A 21246-nucleotide genomic window follows, 5' to 3' on the forward strand; every position below is an offset into this window, starting at 1 on the left:
TTTTGTTCAGTTCTTGATACTCATTTTGGTAAGAAACAAATTGTTTTGAAACATCGTTTTGCAAACCATTCACGAAAACCCAAGTCATCCTCCAAAACATCTCAAATATTTTCCTTTCTTCTTCTGAAACTTTGTTTCATTTTAAAGCACTTTTATCAGTTGTCCTATATTTGCATCGAGGTTTAAGAACTCGTTTATTTTTTTGTGTTCTTTCCCATTTCCTTTCAATTTTTTTACGCCCAGAATACTGTTCACCTTTTCCTTGTGAAGCTTGTTACGCTGTAACTGGAGCTGGATATTTCTCACAAAAAGGTACATTATTTCATTAAAACTACTTACCACCATTCTTATACACTGTATCGTTATCAAATCAGCTTTATTTTATCTATAATTCACAGTTTTCTAAAATAGGCCGCGCCCCTAAACGTGGCACTCACCCTCAAGTACAAATTAAACGGCGGTTGACCTTGGAGTTAGCCACGTTTCCGTGTTGTTATGCTAGTGTTAGGAGTTGACCATTTTACGTGTTCACCGTTTTCTCCATTATGTTGCAAGCTAGGGAGATATTTTATTAAACATATTAGGAGCAAACAAAATGGAGTTAGCCGATTTGCAAGTTAAGCCATCGCATTGCATACATTGTATATTATTGTTTTTTTTTCCTGGGCACTGTCATAATACGGAACGGACACGGCACGGATATGTATAAATCGACCTTTATAGATAAGTAATTTAGTTAATATTCATTTTAAGACAAGTTTAATATGATCAAAAAATTTTAACGAATAGACTTTAAATAAAAAAAAAACATATTTCAGAAAAACAAATACGTAGACCTTCAAATCACTTGTGTCTTTAATCAACAGTTTAGATTTCTTATTAACATGCGTTATATAAAGATAAATTCTCTTACCGTACACTAGACCTGGATTCTTCTGTTTAAGATGTTCTACTACTTTTATGATATTTTTAAGAAAAGATTCGGATCCAATATAGCCCGTTAGTAAGTGTGAATATACATCGATGTCATTGGCTGATAATCCGTCAACTAAATCCGTCAAATCGTTTTCAGTTAAAATCTGTCCTTTAAAAGCTTTATATCCCGTATGGTTTGAAAACTGGACAGAATTTATGAAATCTACTTCTATGCCCAGCAGCTGAAATAAATAAAATTGTACAACTTTCACAAAGTTAATGCTTTAAAATTAATTATTTGAAGTTCATTAGTCTATCAAAAATCTAAAATATATTTTTTTACTTTACACATGTGGCATAAAAGCCATTCCTGCAGTATTCTCCCTACTATATCAGACACCTCTTTATTCCTAAGGAAATATATGCTTAGAAATTATTCCCAATTATTCTTAAGTCAATAGGCGTAAAAACTTTATCGGAAAATTATCGATTTCCTTGCTTCAACAAATTCAAATTAAGTAATGCTATATAAACGATTCCAGTATCGACAAAGTTAGATTTGGATTAATGGACTATCTAAGCTCTGACTTCACAATACGCGGGGGTTTTAAAAACCTTTCCAAACATTTGTGTGTATTTCTCCCACAAGAAGTTGGAAATATTGGTTTTTTTAATTGTTTGAAGAATAAATAAGGTCTTTTGGTTATGAACATTCATTCTGTGCAATTGGTATTGTTTGTTGTTTGTGAGGTAAGAATATCAAAGGATTAAGATATTTACTACGAATGTTCATATTTTATCTACAAAAAAAGACTCAATTATTCACATTTGATTTATTTGCTAGAATCATGGTCAGAACTACAGCCTAAGCCAATGCAAAGGAAAAAATATTCACAAGAGCTACTGGATCGGACCCTAAATGACAGAAAAACTGGCATGTCTGTCTATAAAGCATCCAATATATATTGTATACCAAAACGTACATTAAAAGATAAAAGAATGCAAAAGTACGTGCCCGAAAATATTGGAAGACAACCAGTTTTATTTCTCCTATTTCCTCGACCGAGTGATGAGGAAAGAGTAATCATAAAATAGATATTGTTTTTAGCTGTCGCGGGTTTTCCCGTGACACGCGCTGTCCCATGACACGGGATCAGCTTATTAATACCGTAGCAGTGCTCATTAAAAATCTAAAGTGAGCCAATCCATTTAAGAATGGAATTTCTGTAAATAGATAGTACTAACATTTCCTAACCCAGCATCCGGAAGTAAGACCTCGTGTATTGCAAAATCTGACAGTTAGCCGTTCCTTCGTTACAAAGGAAAGGATAAAAAATTGGTTCAAGAAAGTATATAATTATTTCAGTCAAAATGGCATCACATATGTGTTTAAACATCAAGCAGAATATTCAACTGCAACGAGACAGCCTTTTTCATGGCTCCACATTACAAACAAGTGTTGGTGAAAAGAGGGACTAAAACTGTATATAATAGAATTGCTAACGACGAAAAAGAATGTCGGACCGTATTAGCAACCATATCCACCATAAATGGTTTTGTTTTCCTATACCAGCTACCAAAAAATTTAGTTCAAACTATGCCAATAGGTTGGGGTATGGGATAAAATGAAAGTGGATGGATGAATACTTAAACGTTTTATGATTATGTCGCAAACTATTTTAATAAATGGTTGAATGAAAAAAATATTAAGCGACCTGTAGTGTTATTTTTGGATGAACATGTTAGCCATGTAGGTATAGTCTATTTTGAAAATCAATCTCCCATAAATTCTGCTTAATCCTATTTTGTCACTCCTCCAAAATTTCCAACGCCATTTAAAAATGCATTTTATTTCTTCAGAAAAATATCTCAAACGTCCAGAAGAAAGGCTACAAAAAAAAATTAACAACTGTAGTAACGATTGCTATTGATTTCATGGAGTACCAGAGAAGAGTAGAATCTGAAAAAAATGAAAAGGAAGCAAGGGAAAACGAAGAAAATGCAGAATCTGATGGCAAGAGAACAGAAAAAATTTCAATTTCGACAGCTATGAAATTAAACCTAAACATTGAGAATAAAAAAAAAACAAAGAGGAGCAAATAAAAAAGAAAATGAAGTTTTAAACAAAAATTTTGGTTCTGGCAGAAAAACGGATGAAAGAACTAGAAAGCCGACAGCTAACAATTCTATGGATTTAAAGGTAGGCGACTACGAACTAGGTAGAACGCCAAGGCGTTTGGTTTTATTGTGAGTCCGGATGTTTCTTCAAATTAGTAATTGTCTTTTTTGTATGTTCGTTATTCGTTTTTGTTATGGAAATACAGTGTAAAGTTATAGTAGCAGTTAAATGTGTAGTTTAAGTGAAAGTTGGGAATGAAATTTTGAAGGGGAAAGATTTCGGTGTGTAGCCTTTAAAAGCTGGCAAATTTTTTTATGTGGAGAGGTGAACTTTATACTCAAATGTAATTTGGCAGTTTTTTGTTGAGTTTAATCACCGATTGTTTCGTGCTGTGCCTTATTTGAGGGATGTGTAAGACGGCGTTTCCAACCATTTGAGAGGTCCAATGGTTTAAAGAAGAACTTGAGGCCTGGACCAGTTCCAACTTCTTAACAGTTGTCTATTTTTATGTTCCATGGTAAACTAATTCCTGCTTGAGTGAGACCCAGTTGTTGTTTTTGCAGTGTTTTCGTCCAATTTAGATCCCAAAAACGTTCTTAAAGGAAATATATCAGCCAGTGATACCAGGTACTTTTTTGAAAAAAAATTTAATAAGTAAAAATAGACATTTTCATTAATAAAAAATTTGCTTTCACGACAAGTGAAAACTTGTCGATTTCAAAAACTTTTGATATTTCATTTTGACATATGACAGTTGGTATTATCCTCTTCGGACATTTGGTACATAACCATAAATTTGAATTGTTTTGTTTTAAAAGGTTAATCTCAATGTAAGCTCCGTTGAAAAATCTAGATATTTTCAATTTAATAATAATTTAAATTCCTTTAGTGTCCCCAACGTCTAGAGTTTGTTGTAAACCGTTACAAATAGCACCAAGTTGTTTTTAAATTTTGCTATTATTATTTGTAATAATTGTTTATGGTGAAGTAATAATAAATATGTACTGTTTCCCTCTAAACCAAGTGTAGAATCATTTTCTTTCAAAAGTTTTTCAACCTTTATGTTTTTTAGGAAAGAAAAGCCTTTCTTTCCACCCAGCAGGAAGATTCTTGTAAACGGCGTCCAATTTAAATAATTAAGGAACCTTCTTGTGTTGTCTTGCCCAGGAAATCTATGTAAGTATTTTTTGATTTCGCTTTTTGTAGTTACCCCTTTCCAATTCCTCTTTTATTCACTTACTTACGACCCAGCTCTCCAACCAAACCAAGAATAGCCGTTCGCAGACGTTTCGGTTTGTTTGCTTACCCTATCTCCAGCCCAGTAATGCCTATCTCCAGTTTCAACCCCCTATAAGTGATACCCAATGTGGTAGACAAAATTTTAACTCCTACAAAGTATCAAATTTAATGAATAAAAATCAGAAAACAAAATTAAATTGTATTTGCAGTAGCACATAAACTAATAATTGAATATTCAATGCATACTTAAGGTTATCTGTAAGACGTTTACAAACATCTTTTTTAAGCTGTAAAAACCTGAACTTACGTAAAAGTATTAAGACTATTGAATAGATAATTTTAAAAAGTTTCAAATTATGTATATTATAGCCCACATTCCTAATTAACCATCCATAAAATTTACAAACCCGATAATTAAACATAAAATTTACTTGTATATTTTGTAGACGTGAATCATATACTTTATTTGCGTGTAATAGGCAATAAATCGTAATTTTGTTGTCGTTTTGTGTTAGTACATACTATTACTTTCGTATTACACAATTTTATTTCGTTATTTTTTATCATAATGGAACTATATAGTGTCGTTAAAATAGCAAAACTTTGGGAAAACAGGGAGCGCTTGAGTTCTTAAAACCTGAAATAGTTACTGTCATCTTTTTTTTTTCGTCTTTATAGTGGGGGGGTCTGGAATCTTTAAAAGACATCTCAGTCCAGGACGCCGCCTGACTGACCTTAGTGCAGGATTCGTTCTTCGTACTCCCGGCGATAGTTCCCGAGGTACTTTAAAATGCCCTCTCGTCGCTGAGTCTATGCCGAACGCCTACCTGCTAAACCCGACCCTCCTTTGTCATCCAGCGATCCGGAAGCGGAATGGCCGCTGTAAGGCCGGCATCACTTCCGAAGCACTACCTTCATTCATTCATTCTCCATTCATACACATCCACACTCCATTCTTCAGCAAGGAGGCTACCTGTCTCGATCCAGGTAGCGCGTAGAAGACCTTCATCGCTCCTAGTACGGCATCATTCCCAGACGAGCAGTTCCTCCTTCCCCACAGTCTGACTGACGCATTCTAACTCATACAGTCTGACCCACTTTTCTAGCTTCAACTTCCAGCATCTTTCACTGTTACCTTTGCCGTTGGTCCAGCTCTTTCTTCCTCTTCCTTTTTCTTGATCACTGCACGGATATAGCAGTGTATGTTAGTCCAACCTGATTTATTTTCAATCATTTCTCTCACTGTAACAAAGTTCACACCTGTCTCTCTCCATTCTGTTTCTTTCTACTATCCATCTGCTGCAATCTAACATCGTATGTGTCACAGTGTCCGAGTATCCACAGTATAGGCATTCATCTGTGTCACCTTTCCGAACCTAGAGAGGTAGGCCCTAAAACACTCGTGTCCTGTGAGCACCTGCGTCAGGAAATAATCCAGTCGCCTGTGACCACAGTCCACCCAATCTCTTATGTTCGAGATCAGCATTTTTGTCCACTGTGCCACATCCTCCGTGTTGTTCCATTCTTCTTGCCATCTTTCAATTGACCTTTCCCTTTCCTGTCTTCTCTCGGCCACAGTAAGGTTTGGGCCTCTTCTCTCATAGAGCTCTTTTCTTTCCACCGGAAATTGTTATTGCCGTCTAATTCTGCTGATTAGCCATATAGCAATAGTCAATTAGAGAATCAATTGGAGAACATGAAGCCACTTTAAGTTTAAAAACAAGCTTACTTCATGAAACTACTTCGTTTTAAAATGAAAAGTGGACAAAAATTTACAAACGCTTAATACAAACTTCTTCTTCTTCTTCTTTTTTATGTACATTACCCAATCTCCAAAAGCAATCCCACCATCCCCTAGCTCAAAACACACTCCAAGAAAACCAAAATATCGGCCAAAAAGCGAACCGCAAGGAAATTATTGCTAATTTATTGCCTAAGTTTTACCCCAAGAAACAATTTATTGCTACAACCGAGAAACAGCCATATAGCAATAGTCAATTAGAGGATCAATTGGAGAACATGAAGCCACTTTAAGTTTAAAAACAAGCTTACTTCATGAAACTACTTCGTTTTAAAATGAAAAGTGGACAAAAAGTTACAAACGCTTAATACAAACTTCTTCTTCTTCTTCTTTTTTATGTACATTACCCAATCTCCAAAAGCAATCCCACCATCCCCTAGCTCAAAACACACTCCAAGAAAACCAAAATATCGGCCAAAAAGCGAACCGCAAGGAAATTATTGCTAATTTATTGCCTAAGTTTTACCCCAAGAAACAATTTATTGCTACAACCGAGAAACAGCCATATAGCAATAGTCAATTAGAGGATCAATTGGAGAACATGAAGCCACTTTAAGTTTAAAAACAAGCTTACTTCATGAAACTACTTCGTTTTAAAATGAAAAGTGGACAAAAAGTTACAAACGCTTAATACAAACTTCTTCTTCTTCTTCTTTTTTATGTACATTACCCAATCTCCAAAAGCAATCCCACCATCCCCTAGCTCAAAACACACTCCAAGAAAACCAAAATATCAGCCAAAAAGCGAACCGCAAGGAAATTATTGCTAATTTATTGCCTAAGTTTTACCCCAAGAAACAATTTATTGCTACAACCGACAAACAATGATTATGCAAACTTTGCGGTAAAGCTAGCAGCATATCCATATAGCTAGCATAGATATATCTCGGCAAGGAAAAGGAGTATAGGACTCAGGACTATAGAGACTTGGTGGCATATTTTATTGCTAATTAATTGCTGTTGATTGGTATATTTACCAATCCCCAAAAGCTACCCCATCATCCCTTAGCGCAAAACTCATCCCTGGAAAATCGAGATATTGGCCAAAAAGCGAACTGCAAGGAATTGATTGCTAATTTATTGCGTAAGTTTTACGCCAAGAAACAATTTATTTAATATTATATTATATTAACTTTTTTATATTAAGATCAAATTAATTATTAATATTATTAATTATTAATAATCAAGCTTATTCCCATGGAAACAAAGTAACCATTTTTGCTGAATGAGTTATTCACTCATTGAAGGGATTTTTAATAATGTAAAAAAATTATGGGTAACCTAAATGTTTTTTCACAACAAATCACAGACAATATGAAAAAAGATGCTGTAGTGACGTTTCAACTGGAGCTGGCCTTAGTTCGAGTAGAATTCTCAAGTTTTACTACGTATTTTTACGAAGCTCAGTCATTGGCAAAAACAAAAAACTCATTTGGTTAGAAATTTTGGACAACTTGGCAGTTGTTGCAGTGTTACCAACTCATATTATAAAAAATACCCCTGAGATCCAGATTATTTTTAAGTTTTACGATATTTAATGGTAATTCTGCTATTCAGACAGTTAGGACTAAATTCAGTTCTTAGAACATAACTGGCAACAGTTGGAGCTGTCTTCTGCTAACATAAATATCATCTTTGATGTCTGCTGCAGTCACAGGCAAAGCTTCAGGTAGAAATAATTCCAGACTATAGCTTGTAACCCTGGAAAACAATCTGTCACCAGATAACTAGATAGTATAAAAAAGTAAAGAATAAATGAAATCAAATGTGTTAGAAGACACAAGACCACTGAAATACTAAGTAAATGGAGGACAGAATGATAGTGAAAATATGACCAATAATGGCATGAAAAACCATACAGACGACAGTTTAGACAGCAGAAATGAGAGTACTGAGAAAAATTGTAAAAAATATACGGGATCCAATAAGAAGTGAAGTATGTAATATGTAATAAAAAGGGAATAAACAAGTGGCCACAGAAATAAGAATGGAATAACCACATAAATAGAATGAAGGCGGTCAAATAGGTCACGACAGTAAAGGATAAATCACCAAACAGTATCAGTAAGTAAGAATCAGCCAATTACAAGAAGGAATTACAAGAAGGAATTACAACCTTCCATACAGGCATCAATATACCAATGAGCATACATAATTATTACTTATAGTAAGGAGGAGGAAGAAAAAATAAACTCTTGTTTATTTATAATTATCCTATTACATAAGTTATATAAGTATCAATGAAAAAATTCATGTTTTTAGATCTGCTGACAGATGTTCCTCTTTTTTCTTGTTTCCATTTCTTTTTCTTGGAGGAAAAGTCCACTATTAAACATGGAGATAAAATATCTTTTTCTCATATTCTTGTCTTTTTTTTCTTGAACTAAGCATTGCAGAATCTTGAAAGTTGGTATTTAGATTAGTGTTAGTGTTAATAAAAACCCTATTGAATTTTTGTGCAACAGGTGTAGTTCTTCTATATTCTTTTCTCTAAGTGTAACCGACATTCATAGAAAAGCAACGGGAGATGATTTGTTGAGACCTAGAGTTTTTTTATTCTTAAATAAATCCTTATTAATAAATTTTATGAATTTGTTTTTTTTTAATATATAATTTCATTTCTTTATCCCATTTCGGGATGGGCCACAATAAAAAACAATCATCAGGTAAGAGGAGTGGTAATTAAGACAGCTTAGCTAAATACCTAATTAAATTTCTTGGAATTAAAATATTACTTTACATATTATATAAAGTAATCATAAAATATATGTATCTACTCATGTCTTAAAAGTAATGATTAGATACAAACCTTGATATAGTCTTGTCAATAAAATTAAAAGTAATTATATAAATACCAGATAAAATTTATTAAAAATAATTGCATTAATTAGTTTACTACAGATCTAAGTATTAACAAAAGAGAGGAAATAGACAGTCCTAAACTCAACAAGAAGTTAGATATTTAACTGTTAACACTAGATACATTAAAATTCATGGAGCCATAGATAAAACACCATGGAGTTCAATTCTTATGCAATTATCTCAAAATTGGTATGTCTAGTAGATAGGCAAGAAACATATTAACATAGTCACAGTATATTGCTAAAGAATTCTTTTAGTATTAAATTGTGACAGAGTATTCCCAAAAGAAAAACAATTACTGCCAATATTTAGGAGGTATAACAATATATAAAAATATATATCTGTCCCATCGAGGTAAAGGGTAGTAACTCCATTTTTTTTTAATTTGGACTTAACACTTTTGCTAAGCTTACCATATTCAAATTGTATTTATTGCAAATGGTATATGAATTATTATTGGTGGCCTATATATTCTTATAAGAAAAAGTAGTATATCCTTTGTAGAATGAGGTAAAGCGTGGTAACTCCGTCAGCTGCCGGATTTGTTTATCGGGCGTGCTATTTCGCGCCCGATTTTTTTTAAACACTCTAAATATTTTCGAAATAGTTGTACGCGATGTTATTAAAAACGATAATATGGGAGGCTTTGTGACCCAAGATCTTAGATGAAGGCATGAAGCATTTAACAAAACACCCGAAGCAGTTTTGAATCGAGTACGAGAGAACACAATTAAGCTCTGAAAGATGTACAAATTATATACCTAAAGTGTGAGGAAGACAATATTCCAAAGAATGAAACAGAAATTATGGCTGTATAAAAAATTTTCAATACCGATTTTAATTTAGCATTTAAATCGGTTTCGATGGAAAGTGTGATATTTGCGATCGTTTTATGCTACAAATAAAAAACTGTTCCGAAGAAGAAACAATAACAATACAGCAAAATTATGACCAACATCTTCAAGATGCGGAAAATCGATACAAAATGAACGTAAAACGATAAATAGGAAAGTATAAAATGCTTACCTACGCCGTGTTTATCCCATAATCATAGTTTTTACAAGCTTAAATTATGGACTGTAAATTTCATGATATATGACGCCATAGAAAATAAATCTTATTGCCTTATCTGGGACGAATCCGAAGCTGGAAGGGATGGCCACGAAATTGCCTCGGCATTGACTAAATGGGCTATGACAGTTCTATCACAAACTGATGTGGAAGAATTGGTTATTTGGTAAGATAATTGCCCCAATCAAAACCGCAATGTTATGTTAATGATAAGATATTTTTGGCGTTTGAATATCTGCCTAATTTAAAAGTAGTTAACTATAAATATTTATTGAGAGGACACACTCATTTACACAACAGATCGTAACGCCTTGGGATTGGCAGCAATTAACCAGTTACGTAGGTGATCAGGTGATTAAAATGGGCAAATATGATTTTAAAAGTGAATTTTGAAGTACTTTATGTTCAGTCTCAATCCCCACTCATCAGTAAAAAGAAAAATACTGACAATTATAATTTTTTGATTTCAAACATAGTCCAATTCCGTGTAAAAAGACACATCGACTATATTTTTTATAAAGAGACTTTTAAAGAAATTAGACACAACGAATTATATGTGGCTAGAAGAACAGCAACTGCGACCAATCTTCCAGAACAGTTACTACTACGTTATGAAAAACTGAAGGTATAACACAAAAAAAATCATTTACTAATACTTTTACACTAGATCCCCATTCAGTTTTATTATTATTTTTGTTATTAAAATTAAGGAATCCGAACCTGTAAAGACATTAGTTATTTACAATTGACCTTTGATTACCGATTAGAAAAGAGAGGCCTTCATGCAGAGTAAAATTACATTTTAGGATTAGATTTAATTTTCATTTCTATTGTAGCAGTTCTATTATTTGTAAAAATAAATTTTTAAAAAGGTGATTTTTGAAACAAATTATTTAATTGGCGCTGCGAACAGGATAGTCAGAGGTGAACAGTTTATCATCGTGTATTTCAATACTTTGCTGACTATAACGTTGAAAACTAGAAGTTACAAGAGATTTTCATCTGCGAATTAATACTAAATTTAATATTCTTATGAAGCATGTACAATTAGTACATAATTGTGCACAGAAAATTGCAACATTAAAAGATATTTACTATACAGAAGCTTTAAAAACCTTTATTTCAGGTTTACAGTCGCCTTACAGAGAAACTGTATATTATGCCAATCCTCGTACATTACATGAATGCCTTGAACAATGTGAACGTTACGCTAACGTCATGACTCGTTCACAAAATAGATCGTTCAACCAAAATAACCAGAGACCTTTTAATATATTTAATAATAATAACTTTAATAATAATAGCAATGGCAACTATAATAATATGTCTAGAGCTAAATTTAATACAAATAACTCTAGAAATAACAATAATTCAAGTAATTTTCAAAGAAATTTCACTCCTCGACAACTACCATCACAACCACGACGTGATATAATACAACAAGTTAGAAATAATCAACAATGGGAACCAATGTCTATGAGAACTACTTCTAACAGACAAAACGTTCAGCACAATTTTCATAACTTAGAACAAGACCAATTTTTCGAAAATAATTATCCCAGCAATTCATATTCTTACGACGATTTGAACAATGAAGATAATTATTCTGGCACTTCTAATTACGAATCTCAAGTAAAGAATGGTATACAAGAGGATATAGAATATAGAGAATTTCTTTCTTGGAGAAATGCTAGGGAAAAGAAACATGAAAATTTTCCAATAGATGCCTCCCAGAAAAACCACCCATAATACAACTAAACAATGTGAACAATACTAAATTACCCTATATATTTTTACCTAAACTTAAACTTAAAATCTTAATAGACTCCAGAGCATCTGACTCTATTATAAATCCTGAACTTTTTTAGTAATTTTCCAAAAGATAGAAAATTTTACAATCAAGTCGGTATTTACAACTTTTCACAGTAATCAAAATATTAAAATTCCCATATTTAAAGAATATAATGTAGAAAATCTGGTAAAGTTCCGAATTTTTAAATGGCATGATAAATTTGATGCATTAATTGGCTCTAGTGACTTAGAAAAACTAAATACAAGACCATATATTTATTCCACCATCGATACATAAGGTAATAAATGGTCATATAGAAATACCAAATCTAATTCTAAAGGCACCTCTTAATAAGACCTTATATGTACAAAATCTAAATAATTTTGATGTGAAACAAAATATAAAGGATGGAACAAAAAAGATTTCGATGAAAATATAATACGCACTAATCATCTGAACAAAGAAGAAAAAGAAAAAATTATTAGTCTTTGTAAAAGATACTCTTATCTATTTCATGGCAATAAAGAATACTTGTCAGCAACGACACAAACTAAACATTTTATAAGAACTTTAGATGAAGATCCTGTATATACTAACAGTTTTAGACATCCTCAAATGATGCAACAGGAAATAAAAAAACAAATAGATAAATTACTAGATCAGAAAATTATACGTCCAAGTACCTCACCTTACTCTAGTCCGGTATGGATTGCCCAAAAAAAAATTGATGCATCAGGAGAAAAGAAATTTAGAATGGTTATTGATTTTCGCAAACTGAACGAAAAAACCATAGAAGATAAATTTCCTCTTCCACGAATTGATGAAATACTTAATAATTTAGGAAAAGCAACTTATTTTACCTGTTTGGACCTATCTCAAGGTTTCCATCAAATTAGGATGCACGAAGATTCAATATAAAAAACAGCGTTTACAGTCCCTCAAGGTCATTAAGAATATCTTCGAATGCCATTTGGACTTAAAAATGCTCCAAGTACATTTCAACGTTTAATGAATGAAGTTTTAGCTCCTCATATCCATACAAGATGCTTTGTCTACATGGACGACATCATAGTTTTTTCTAAAAGCTTACATGATCACCTTATTGATCTAAGATTAATCTTTGACTCTCTTGCTAAAGCAAACTTAAAAATACAGGTAGACAAAAGTGAATTTCTAACAAAAAATGTAGAATTTTTAGGACACATAGTTACACTATCAGACACATCAGGAAATCACTCCAAATCCATCAAAGATTGAAGCAATTAAAAAATACCCTATTCTTAGAACGGTTAAGGAGATCAAATCTTTTCTCGGCTTAATAGGTTATTATAGACGTTTCATTCCGGATTTTGCGAAAATAACATTTCCATTAAACAGGTGCACTAGAAAAAATGAAAAGATTGACATCGAACTTTCCGAATACAAAGAGGCATTTGAAAAATGCAAAGAACTAATTATTAATTCTCCCATTTTAAATTATCCTGATTTCTCTTTACCTTTTACGTTAACCACTGACGCATCTGATATAGCTTTAGGTTCTGTCCTGTCACAAGAGAATAAAGCAATAGTCTTCTTTTCCAGAACGCTGAACACAGCAGAACGAAACTATTCAGTAATAGAAAAAGAATTATTGTCTATTATAGATTCAGTTAAACATTTTAGACCTTATTTATATGGTAGACATTTTACAGTATTAACAGATCATAATCCCCTGGTATGGCTAGCGAAACTAAAAACTCCTAATAGTCACCTAATACGTTGGAAAATTAAATTAGACGAATATCAGTTCGATATTAAACATTTAAAAGGTTCCAGTAACTCTGTAGCTGATGCACTATCACGTATAGAAATAAATATTCATGAAGATGATCCTAATGAAAATGACCAAACAAGTTTAATGGTCCCTACGATTACTGATTTACAAGAACATAACGTAGTAGAAAATGAAGGACTAGAAGAGTCTCAAAATTCTTCCGATAATCCTGATAAATTCTTATCGAAATTTCTTAAATTCAGATCCCTACAACCTTCAAATTGCGAGACGATTCATTCTCAAGAAGAAAACATTTCTGCAGGACTCCCTATTTCTGAAAAACCCGTAAATCTATTCAAAAATCAAATAATAATAAACATTACACAAACACCTCGTTATGAATTTCTCAAACGATTCAAGAAAGACATACACTTAATTTATTTAGAAAAAGATAATATAGAAAATCAAATAATTAATCACCTTATAGAAATAATTGACCCCAATAAAACATATGGTCTATTTTTAACACAAAGGAGAATTTTAAGACCTATTATGGAAAAACTCTTACATGAGAACTTTATCTCTACAAATATTGTTCTTTGTCTAACAAAATTACTTGACATTGAAGAAGAAAACGACCAAACTATATAAAAAATTACCATCACCTAAATCATAATGGAATAAATGAAACCTATTCACACTTAAAGAAATCCATATATTTTCCAAACATAAAAGATTCGATTACAAAATATATATATTCTTGTGACATATGTTTAAAAGCCAAATATGAAAGACAATCATATAAAATACCATTTAAAGGCCCTATGTTACCTACCAAACCTCTACATACTTTACACATAGACGTATTTCATATTAAAGCAAATTAGTTTTTAACTATAATAGATCCCTTTTCTAAATACGCACAAGCATATTTAATAGAAGATCAAACAGCAATAACAATTTTGAATAAATTACAACATTTCATAATTTTCCTCACATCATAATTTTCCAAAAAGAATAGTAGTGGACAGTGCAACTAACTTTGGTGCAAACGTAATTACTGAATATTTAAACTTATATAAAATAGAAAAGCATGTTACCACAACTGCAAATTCTACTAGCAACCTATCGAAAGACTACATTCTACACTACTGGGAAAATTACGAGTTTTGCAAATCCAAAATCCCAATGAAAGGATTGACAATTTAATGGTTACCGCATTCACCATCTATAATCAAAGTATTCATTCTTCAACTAACTTTACACCTTTTACCCTTTTGTACGGCCCTTACGAAGATGAGGTCCTCTTCGATAATGACCTAGCAATATACGAAAATTACAATGAAAATAGAAAAAACGAAATACAACCATTTATACAACACGTATATAAAAATACTAAAGAAAAAATGACCCAAAATCTAACTAAAGCAAATCGAAAGGAGCAAAGTAAATCCAGAAACTACAGTATATAGAAATAAGAAACAAATCAACAAAAATATCCCCTATGAAAGTATTAAAGTTCTGGAACAAAATGAAACCCAAATTATTGGCCTAACTCCTGCGAATAGAAAAATAACTGAGGATGCTAAGAACATAAAAAGGATCAGAAAATAGTACATTTTTCTTTTATTTTCAGGCTACAAAACCAGCAACATCATACAATTCAAGAGTTTAATCTAAACATTAACGAGATAAAGAGCGTACTTTGTAACATTACAAATATTGAAACTTCTATCATTCATTATCAAATACTAAATAATCAATTAGAACTAATTTTAAATTTCCTTAGGAAAATAGTTATGACAATTACTTTATCTAAAGCCAATATAACGAATATCGAATTATTCAATATTGACCAACTAAACTCTCTTCAAGAGATCTTGTTTAGTAAATATAATAAAAAACAAATAATTTTCTCTGATAAATATCCTTTCAAACTTTTGGAATATTCTGAACTTATTACGTACGTTCAACAATCTTAATTAAAACTAATTTTAAAAGTACCTGTTACGTCCCTCCACACATATTCTTAGTTTTTATTAATAATTTTTATTATTTTATTTTTATATTTAATTCTTTAATTAACGTGTGTGGATGTCTTGTCAATCGTGAATTAATACGGACCTATACAGTCCGCCCCCTAAAGCCTTAAGGGAGCAAAGCTACGAGATGACACGCACTTCCATCTTAGTCTTAGTCTTGTATAAATCAGCGCGATAAACACTTCAGTATTTTTGTGTAACCTGACCACGCGGCTGAGGAGATTCTGTCCCCGAGTCCCCAGTGCACTGTGGGAGAAGAAGAAGTCTTAGATCAACATCACAGGTACCGTAATTTGATTGCATACACACACAATATTTATATTAATTGATAAATTTACATATAACTTATTTTTATATTAAAAATTATACCAGCACCTAAATAAACATTTATGAGTGAGTGTTTCTCTTATAGAATTTACAAGCTCATTCAGTACCCATACTAAGTAGATTTGAGTATAAATTATATCAGATATTTCCTATCCCGAATAAAAATGCAACATTACTCCTAGCACCTGCTGCATACTATTCAAATGAAAAATGGTTCTCTTAATGTTGGCATTTGGAAGAAAAAAGATACATATGTGAAAACCATAAAACTGACCGATGCAATTTATCCCATTTAAAAACTTGAACTTTCGCAAAGACAGAAATACAGGACTATTCTTATATATATATTTGCAACAGACTTCAGTAAGCACAAAAAATCCACAAATAGAACGATGTCCTACCTCAAAACAATGCGAGGTCTTCATCGTACTTGTCAGCTGCTTGCAAATACAAGAATTAACCATTCCTGATCCAAAAGAAGTATCAATAGAAGCCTAATACGAGTTAAAATTAAGAAACATTTCTATTCCTGAAGGTCACACCATAGAAGTACTTCAAGAAAACCGAATTTCAGCTCATCACTACATCTCCTGGACTTAATTTTTCTTAATGTGTTTAACAATTTTAGCCAATTTTCGCTTTTGTATGTATAAAAGAAAAAGAATCCAAACTTTGTTCCTGAAGCCACGTCCCACTAGAGAGTCCATAGCTTCCGTCTTAAGAGCTCTTGTTAACGACAACGGTCAACGGGTCGGTTTTGACACCGTCCCGTCGGCCGTTGCTCAGTGTCTTTCAGGTTCTTATGAATGTTTGTTCACGCAACGGCAACCAACCCGTTGGTTAACTTTTCACCGTCTACGTATCCAGTCCTCCTCGGCAAGACGTTCGACCGGACGGTACCGTGAACCCTCAGTGAACCTTTTTAGTTTATGGAAGTGTGTTAACGGCGTTGGGCGAGCATCCGTTGTTTCAATAAATTTATTTCTTTGTTGCCGCTAAAATATGGATTTTGATATGAAAATTTTAATAAGTGCGATAGAAAATCGACCTGTGTTGTGGGATAAAACCACGGAAAGCTATAAAAATAAACAGCTCATGTATTAATTTAATTTAATCAGCGTTTTAATTTATCATGTACTATTCCTAACAATTTGCGGAAAGTTTCTTGACCCATTCGGAAGTAATTGAAGAATTTTGTTTCGTCTTTTTTCAATTCTTCGTAAAGTGTATGGAAAGCACCATACTTTTCTCTTTCTAACAAAATAGGATGTATCCATATTTTTCTTTTACGCTTCTCCCGTTTCTTCTGCATTTTTTATACAAATAATACGCTAGTATAACTTTTTGCTTTGACGACAACATGATATAACATATATTGCGTGCACTTGTTACTTTAAAACTGACGATATTTCGGAGATTTCATACTGTCAACGGACGCATATCCCTTGAAATTTATGAACCGTCGACACGGGTACCCGTTTAGCATCGGCCCGTTACCCGTTGAAAAAACGTTCGTTAACAAGAGCCCTAAGGCGGGAAGAATTAAGGAATCTGAACCTGTAAAGACATTAGTGATCTACAATTGACCTTTGATTATCGATTAGAAAAGAGAAGCCTTCATGCAGAGTAAAATTACATTTTAGGATTAGACTTTATTTTCATTTCTATTGTAGTAGTTCTATTATTTGTAAAATAAATTTTTAAAAAGGTGATTTTTTAAACAACTTATTTAATTTTAAGAAGAAACATTGCCGCATCCACCAAAAGGTTATTACCGGCATTACTCAGTAAACAAAACTTTAAATCTGATACAAAATATTAATTGACTTTATGTAATTTAATAAGTTTTTTCTCCTAATAAATCTGGTAGAGTATTTGGTATTTCATTCAGTTTTATTGCTTTTATAGAAATTTAGTTGTCAGTTGTCAGACAATGTTAGTGATATGGATGATGAATAAATATTTTTTATCATTTTTTGTGTTTTTATTTACGCTTACATAGGCACTTACTATTTTCTACACTTTTTTATCTGCTGGTAAATGCTGAGCAAAAGACCTTATGTCACATTATTATCCAATATGGTCACCTGTTACAAGCAAGTAGGTTTAAAAGTGCTCTCTCGGAAAAATTGTGAATTTGGGTATGTACACTTTATATTTAAATTAAAAATCTGGCAGACGCTATACCTATAGATGCAAAGAAGAGTTGGAGACAAAGGCGGTTCAAAAATATAATTCAATTCATATAATTAAGAGAAAAGTTTAAAATTCTTAAATTATTGTTTAAAGTTAAAGTAACAGTTTTATTATTATCAACTTTACATATTAACTTTTTATATTGTAACATTTTTGTGCCAAACAGTAATTACGGTTCGCTACAACAAAGGTGTCCACACACTAAAATCGACGGCAAAGTGGCGTTGGTGAATAAATATCGTTTTAATTTTCGGCTATAAGAAAACTCGGAAAACGGGACTTACAACGAAAAGTAACTCGGTAGAAGTGACCCACATATAAACACCGATAAGGGTCGGAGATTCGACGGGTTGACTGGTCGACGACTCTTTTCGCGGTGTAGGACAGGGAAGGAGATAAACAGCGAAATAACAAGAAAAGTCCAAGGAAAATATTGTTAGAATGAACAGCGACGAATACTCTACAGATGAAGGAAGAAAAAGAAATGGAGAAAATATAGATTTTTTTGTAAACAGTAAAAAAAAACACCAAGAACTCCTACAAAACGCCAAACAACTGAATCTGAGAAATAAGACCAGTTATTAATAATGATGAAAGAAATTAACACAACTCAAAAAGATATGAAGCAAGAACAGAAAGAAATAAAAACTGAAATAAGACAAATTAAAGACCAACAAAACAAAACAAACGAAGCTCTACTAAAACTGACAGTAGAAAAAGAAAAATTAAAAAAAGAAAATGAGGATATAAGAAAAGAGAATTCAGAAATAAGGAGAGAGTTACAAGAAATGAAAAAAGCAGTCGAAATAATCGAAAAAAATAGAAGAAAAAACAACATTGTAATGAATGGTCTAAAAATGAATACAAATGAACCAAGCAGTCTAAAAGAAAAAATAAAAGGACTTTTTAATAAACATCTTCAAATTGATATTACACCTACAACAGTAAAAAAAATAGGCGAGAATACATGCGTAATAGAACTAAGAAATGAAGAGGAAAAACACGAGATTATGGCAAAAAAATATAAACTAAAAAACGTCGTAGGAGAGAAAGTATTCATCAATGATGAGTTGACTAGAAAAGAGAAAGAAAAGCAGAAACACCTAAGAAATTTTGCAAAAAACGAAAAAGAGAAAGGCAAAGACGTCAAAATTGGTTACAACAAGGTGTTAGTAAACCAAGAAGAATGGAGATGGAACAAAATAAAAAAGGAACTGGAAAAACATCAAAAAAACTAGAAAACTACACCCACAAGAGGAATATTGATAACGACCAAAGCAACGGAAAGGATCTGACAATGACGACCAGGGCGATGAATAGGAATAACGATAGGAAAAAGCATGATGCAAAGGTAAACAAGGATGAAAATAGAAACAAGATGAAAGATATACCGCAGAAAAAAAGGGAGATAAAAATGGGAACATGGAATGTAAGAAGCATCAATGGAAAAGAGGTAGAACTTGTAGAAGAAATAATCAGACAAAAAATAGAAATATTAGGAATAACGGAAACAAAAATGAAAGAAAGAGGTTTTAAGAAGATACACAAAGGATATTGGTTATTTTGGGTAGGAGCTGATGCAAAGGAGAGAGCAAAAGAAGACGTAGGGATAATAATTGCACCGAATAGACTACAATACGCTATAGAAGAAACATATGTTAACCAGAGATTATTGCTGAAAATAAAACTGATAGACGAGGAAATATGGACAATAATAACAGCCTACGGAGTAAATGAAGATGCAAAAAAGGAAGAGAAGGATAAATTTTTTGAGGAGCTCCAAATGCAAATTGACAATGGGGAAGAAAATATAATTGTAATGGGTGATCTAAACGGTAGAGTCGGAAATAATAACAATGGAATTGAGGAATGCATGGGAAAAGAAGGAGAAGAAATACTAAACAAAAATGGTGAAAGAATAATAGAGATATGTATGGAGAATAAACTTGTTATAACAAATACAAAATTTAAACATAAAAAAGTACACAAATACACGAGAGTACAAGAAAGTAGAAATGAAAAATCAATCATAGATTACTTTTTGGTAAGTAGCAACAAATGGAAAAGAGTACAAGACACGAAAGTGAAAAGAGGCTCAGAGATTGGCAGTGATCATCATCTAGTAATAATGAGAATGAGAACAGCAAAAGAAAAGGAAGAAAAGAAGAGAAAGATTAAAGACAAATTAAAAGAAGAAAGATATAAGAAGATATTCCAAAAAAAATTAGACAATATTTTGAAAGGTAGGGCAAAAACTGCAAGTATAGAAGAAAAGTGGGAAAATCTCAAGACCAGCTTAATCATAGCTGCTGAGGAAACTTGCGAGAAGACAAAAATAGCAAATAATAGCATGAGGAGAACTGAATGGTGGACAGACAAAATATGAAGGAAAGTAAAGAAGAAAAAAGAAAAATGGAAGAGATATCTAAGTACAAAGCGCCCTGAAGATTATGAGGCATATAAAGAAAAAAGAAAAGAGGTTAAAATAGCTGTGAAAGTGGAAAAAGAAAGGTCATGGGAAAAGTTTGGACTAAAAATGAAAAATAATTATAAAGAAAACCAAAAACTCTTCTATGGTGTATTAAAACAGCTCAGACAAAAGAAAGAACACATGATGTTGAATATAAAAGACAAGAATGGAAAGGTAATAACAGAAGAAAACCAAATAATGGAAAGATGGAGAGAAGATTTCAAAGAGCTAACTCATACAGATGTAGACAACATCGTGGAGATACAAGAAGTTAATGAAGAACAAAAAGTAGAACCCATAACAACAGAGGAACTAGAAAAGGCAATTGAAAGCGTTAAATTAGGCAAAGCACCAGGCAAGGATAATATCACCCCGTAAATGATAAAATTCATGGGAATAGAGGGAGCGGACAGCATGAAAGAACTAATGAATGATATCATAAAGAGAGCAGAAATACCACAGAACTGGAAGAAAGACATTATACTACCAATACACAAAAAGGGCGACAAGAGAAACTGTAATAATTACCGAGGTATTACTATATCAAGTATTCCTGAGAAGGTATTCGCAAGAATAATAGAAACAAGAATAAAAACCCAAATAGAACCAACTATGGAAGATACACAATGTGGATTCAGGAAGGACAGAAGCACGCAAGA

At 32.4% G+C, this 21246-nt stretch overlaps 1 protein-coding gene across 2 annotated transcripts in view; it reads right to left on the reverse strand.

Moving 5' to 3' along the window:
- The window catches only part of Pdxk (pyridoxal kinase), a 44148-nt gene that overhangs the window by 20676 nt on the left and 2226 nt on the right, over positions 1 to 21246 (reverse strand). For both annotated transcript variants that reach the window (XM_072535307.1, XM_072535306.1), the window contains exon 3: positions 914 to 1157. In XM_072535307.1, coding sequence (XP_072391408.1) covers positions 914 to 1157 — 244 coding nt within the window. The remainder of the gene's footprint in view (positions 1 to 913; positions 1158 to 21246) is intronic.

The sequence above is a fragment of the Diabrotica undecimpunctata genome, chromosome 6 (assembly GCF_040954645.1).
Source record: "Diabrotica undecimpunctata isolate CICGRU chromosome 6, icDiaUnde3, whole genome shotgun sequence".
In the NCBI taxonomy this organism is placed as follows: Eukaryota; Metazoa; Arthropoda; class Insecta; order Coleoptera; family Chrysomelidae; genus Diabrotica; species Diabrotica undecimpunctata.